Raw genomic sequence first — 5,862 nt, forward strand, 5'->3', positions numbered from 1 at the left:
TTTTTTTTTTTTTCTTTTTTTAATCACTCCATATTTATCCAGTTAGTTTACTATACATTTCCACCATAACTGCATGGTGAACTAATAGATTGCAGACATTCACGCATTACTTTTCCTGCATATACAGTATATTTGTATACATATATATAGTAGATAACTTAATTGCTATGTTAGGATTGTTGAGAATAAGTGGCTTTACGGACTTCATCGATAGCCTGACACCACTTGAGGGCAAATCCATTTGGGTCTTCTAAATAATAGGTACGGTTTGGCTAAAACAAGGGGAAAAAAATGAATTTCTTTGAAATGTTTTATAGTAATTTACATGTAATAAATATGAATCAGAACACTTACAGTATGAACAAAAAACGTTTTGAAGTTTTTTGGTTCTGGCCTTAATTCTGGAGACCTAAATAAAAACTAAGTTATCAGAATACATCAAAATCACACTAATATAAAATATAAAAAAAATTAATTAATAACTGAATGTTCTTAAAAAAAATATATTTTTGAAGAAAGTCTATAACAGTTCTAAAAATTTTTTATAAACTAACTGCTTTTTTTAATGCAATGAAAATAATTTTAACTGATTTTTTAACAATAATTAATAAAATAAAAAAAGATTATTATTAAAACAATTTTTGTAAATTAGAAAAACTGAAATCTTAAAAATACACATTAAATGTAAGTTTTCGATACTATTAGCATAGTATTTAAATATACAGATGCTCATTGAAAGTTCACACATTTTAAAAATAATATAAATCGTAAATTAATTCTATGAGGTGGGAAAGAAATGCTGGAGGTTGCAAACACAATCCAATTAAAATAATAATAACCAAATTATATCATGTTTATATTATTTAGCCTATGATAAAATTGGGTTTCATTATAAATAACTTTGGTTCATTATAAATAACTTTCATTATAAATAACTTCCTCGCCCGAATGTCTTAATGCCACAGTTTCCAAGAACCTATCGATTGTTGAGTGAGGACTTGCTGTAATTGGAAATGAGACCAATTAAATATCAATTATAAAAATTAGATTTAGAAATTTTGGGATTAAAATATTTTCAATTTTTAAGATAATATAATTTATATAACTACTTTTAACAATCACCAAAGACTACACTATAAATGCACTTCAAAAAAGAGTTAAACTACTTCATCAAAAGTTTCTGATGAAGGAAGAATAATTCCCAAATTAAAGACAACCAATTTATTTCCTTGAGAAATAGTTCCAGTGACTGTTTGCACACAAATATACAATTGAAATAATATCATCAATCATTTTCAACAACACTAATTAAATCTAACTGCCATTTAAATTATCAGTTATCGGGTTAATTTTTTTCTTGTACTAATTTCAGTTAACAAATATCAGATAGGATTTATTTTAGTTTAAAATTCAAGTTACTAAACAAAATGACTGTCATTATATTTGATAACAAAAATTTTTAAAAATGACCAATTAGTAACTTTTTATGTAAATAAGAATTCATAGATTGATATGAATACAAATATTAGTGAATTCCTTGCTTGTAACCTTCATTTTTTTAAAAAGTTGTGACCATTTTATTTTTGGATACATTTCGATGTAAAAATTTTTCACTAAATTCACAATAAAATATTTTTATTCTCTAAAAAACTCAGTGGTTTTTACATTCTTTCTCATTTTCATCTTGAAGTTACTATAAAAAACAATTTTTGTTAAATTCCATCATTATCAAATTCAAAAACACATATTAATTAGTCAATACATGTTTCCTAGTAGAGACCTTTGTTCCTTTCTAAATAACAAATGAAAGATTCATAAGGCATTGAAATAATCATCTTTCATCTTGCATTAAATTTTTTATTAAACAACCAACCAATAAACACTTAACTGGCTTCTGCTCAACCAACCATATACAGTGGGTGATCAGTTAACGAACAGTTTGGATTGTGAACAAATCAGACAACGAACACCTCATAGAACAAATACAAAAAGAAGCGACGTAAAACAGTGAATACCGATTAGTCTTCCCTTGTCTCCAGGTGACAGTTCGAAACCTTTCGGAGCTTGGGAGATGTTGACATCAATGCTCAACCCAAAATCGATCAGATAGTATTCCTCCAAACTTTGAAACTATCCCTTGTAATTCCAGCCTTTTGTTTACCTTTCTGACAAAGGATTTTTTATAGTCTTTGCAAGACTATCAGGTGGGCACTCATTAAGTTTTGCATTGATTTTTCTTTTAGAAAGTCAAGAGTTTAACTGTCCATCGGATATTTGTTAACATTTTGACATCAAAATTTGAATTTCATCTGGGTCTCACATTTATATAATTTTTCGTGTGCTAGTTGATTTCTGTTCTCAGAATTTTTGTAAGTGCTTTTCTGAACTTCTTATTTAAAAAAGAAACTGATAATATTATGGAGCCTAAAAAGAGGAGTGTCAAGAACTGTGCTCACCATAGAAACCAAGTAAGCGATAATAGCCAAGGTAGAAAGTGGGCACAAGATGTCTGATGTTGCTAGGCAGTATGGCTTGAACAGGTCTACAGTAGGCACAATCTTAGCTATGAAAGAAATAAAGAGTATTTTAGAACTCATAATGGAACCTGAAACTGATCTGATGACAAAAGAACTCCAAGAACTCTCAAATGAAGAATACCAAGAAACTCAGTGAGATGTGTTTCTTGAAAAAGAGGAAGACAAAAGAGGACCAATGCCAACACCTGCTATTAAAGATCTTTTCAAGAAGTACAAAGATATCAGAACAATGGTCATCCAAACCTGATTGAGGTTAATAGGCTTCGAGATCTCTAAAAAAACAATGCTATTAATTACTTCTGAAAAATCCTGAAGAAGAAAGAAAAGCAATCAACATTGGACAATTGTTTAACCCCACAAATAGAATAAAAACATGACTGATAAAAATGCAAGATTGTGCACATATGCATTTTTATTATTATATATAAATAAACATAGTAAGAAAGTATATACAGGCAACCCCCTTATAACATGGCACTTCTATAGCACGGATTCACTCTAACACGGTTCGAGAATTGGGTAAAACTCTCATACAACATGAAATATAATAAATTTTTACATACTTATGTAAATTTTCTTTTTCCCGCCTTCTGTCGATACACATGGTCCTTCTCGAAACTTGTTTCATGTTGCCAGATCTCAACACTTCTAATTTTGGTGTTGCCAGATGTTTTTCCCTTATTCCATACTTGCTTTATTCTTCATAAGTGCTTAGCACCATATAAGGAAATTTATAAAAACCTTTTAACTAAAAAGCAAGCAATCTAAAATAGCATATGTTTTGCAAAAGGTAGAGCATGGATCTGAAGATAATGCAGAAAAATGCTCAGAGGATAAGGATATCTTGCCAAAAAGAAAACGCCCTTGGTTAATAGTGCTTAGTGATGATGAAGAAAACATTGCTTAATTTATATTAATATGTATCACTTAAGAAAATTTTAATAAAGATATTTATCTTAATTATGAAAATATAATAGCATGTTTTTTTAATTTTTGGAACCTAACCCCCCTTTTTATACTAGTTCTTTGTTTTGTATAACACGGATTCGCATAACAGCAATTTTTTGGAACATAACTCCCGTGTTATATGGGGGTTACCTGTAATTTTTTATTTTTGGGGGTCCAGAACAAATTAATCAAATTACCATAAAAATCTATGGTAAACTGATAATCAGTTAACAAACAATTCAGGTAGAGAACACAGTCTTGGAATGGATTATGTTTGTTAACTGATCACCCACTATATAAAGTATTTAAAGGTTAAACTATATACACATCATTTAACAGAAAAAAACAATAAATAGAACAGAGGAAAAAAATGTGCACAATGCATTCAGCAAACCACAGCTTAGAAATATATAAATCTGTGTGTTTAGTTAATATATAATTTATATTTGTCATTTGTTTGATTTTAAAAGTAATTAAATTATGCAGGCTTCTATATGATTTTCCATTGCATATAATGGTAATAAAGATACTCTTATTAAAAATTTTAATTTCTTATATAATTAAATGTGATTTAAGTAGAAAATCAAAATACTTGCCAAGGAATTTGCCCTTTCAATACCATATTTGTAGGGTCTACATAATAAAGATGAGGACCTGTTGTTAATAGTAGCATTCGTCTTCTTGCAAAGAGTCCCTAAAAATTTATTACATTAACATTCGTAAATTGAGAAGAAACATTGATAAAAATGTGTACGCACATTTATACATACATATTGATAATGCATAATACTTTATAATTGAATTAATATAATTTTTATAATTTAAATAAAACGTTTATGGGCAGCGTTTATGGTCGGCACTTTTGGGCGTATTTTAAATTGTTTACTCTTTTGCAGATGCTTACCACCAGGAGGTGTAAATTAACTATTTAAGTGAACGATTTAGTGTTTGAGAGTTGGCAGCGTTTATGGTCGGCGTTTTTGGGCGTATTTTAAATAATTGTTTACTCTTTTGCAGGTAAGCTCACTGGTTTGTTTCGTCATGTCTAAAAGGAAGACTTATTCACCAGTAAGTCAGTTGGATAGTAGATCTAAGATTTTTCATTCTGACCCATTGGAGAAGATGAGTATCCTGGAGTTACTTCAGGGAGAATTGGATATTAAGGATGGGATATTGCTACTTATTCAGCTAAATTTAAAGCAGAATAAGAAATTGGAAGGAATGATTGCTAAGATTGATAGAATCTACTCGTGGGTAGAAAATTTTGGACGAAGCTATTGTTAATCTAGAAACTAGATTAGAAGATTTAGAGAAAAAATTTACATACGATACCGATAAAATTCTATCGGACGATAGAATAGATTTGGAAAACAAAATGGCCGAGTTCACATTAAGTCAGGAGCGGTTTGAGTGTTTCTTAAGGCGTAATAATTTAATAATTTCTGGTTTACCTGAGTCGGAAGATGATAACTTGCAAGTTAAAGATGTAGTATTGGAATTTTTTCAAAATAAATTAAGTGTCGATAACGTTCGTTTAGAGCAGTGCTATAGATTGGGACAACAACGGAAAGATAGTATTAGGTTGATTTACTGTAGTTTTTTGGACTATGGTGATAAATGTAAGATTAGAAGAGCGGCATTTAAATTAAAAGGAACCAGGATATTTATAATGGATGACCTTCCTCCTTTAACTAGACACATAAGGAAAACAATGAATGATTTTGCAAGAGAAAAAAAGAGATTGGGTGCTTCAATTACTTATTTAAATAATAGAAATGCAGTTAAAGTTGATAATAAAATTTATAAATATAATATAGTTTCTAAGAAATTGGAAGAACAAATGTCAACTTGACTGGGAGTAGGTACGTCGGTACTTTCATGGAATTGTGAAGGTATTGTAAATAAGCCTATCTCTTTTTGGAATTTTTTGTATACTTTTGATATAATTTTTTTAATGGAAACGTGGTGGGATGGCAGGTCTGCTATTCCCAATTTGCAAAATATGGATAAATTTTCTGTTTTTTCGGAGGCAGGTTATCGAGAGGCTGATAGAGTGCGCTGTATTGGTGGCTGGTTGTTGTTATTGTCTAACTCTTGGAAAGTAAATATCTTGGAAAAAGATAGGCATTGGATTGTTGTGGAATTGTCTATAGGGCCTATAGTAATTTCTTTCTGTTTTATGTATATAAGACCTGCATTATGGAATTCTATTTGGACAGAGGTAGCTAGGTTGGTTAATTGTTATAAGATAGACTTTTTAATTGGTGATTTTAATGCTCGCATTGGAGTAGAACTGCAGGAATGGATTTATGAAGCTAATGAGAATATTGATCAGGATTGGATGTTGAGGTCATCAAAAGATACAGTATTAAATAAT

The 5,862-nt window shown here is 29.8% G+C and overlaps 1 protein-coding gene across 1 annotated transcript in view; it reads right to left on the reverse strand.

Moving 5' to 3' along the window:
• Window positions 1–5,862, reverse strand: part of LOC111640149 (3-phosphoinositide-dependent protein kinase 1-like) — a 43,961-nt gene continuing 38,099 nt past the window's right edge. Inside the window, exons 12-14 of the mRNA XM_023386144.1 lie at window positions 4,082–4,179; window positions 355–409; window positions 1–272 (exon numbers count right to left, since the gene is read on the reverse strand). Of these exons, the coding sequence (XP_023241912.1) occupies window positions 171–272; window positions 355–409; window positions 4,082–4,179 (255 nt within the window). The 3' untranslated portion in view covers window positions 1–170. The remainder of the gene's footprint in view (window positions 273–354; window positions 410–4,081; window positions 4,180–5,862) is intronic.

This window comes from Centruroides sculpturatus, unplaced genomic scaffold, assembly GCF_000671375.1.
Source record: "Centruroides sculpturatus isolate CEXI.00-Female unplaced genomic scaffold, Cexi_2.0 scaffold1432, whole genome shotgun sequence".
In the NCBI taxonomy this organism is placed as follows: domain Eukaryota; kingdom Metazoa; phylum Arthropoda; class Arachnida; order Scorpiones; family Buthidae; genus Centruroides; species Centruroides sculpturatus.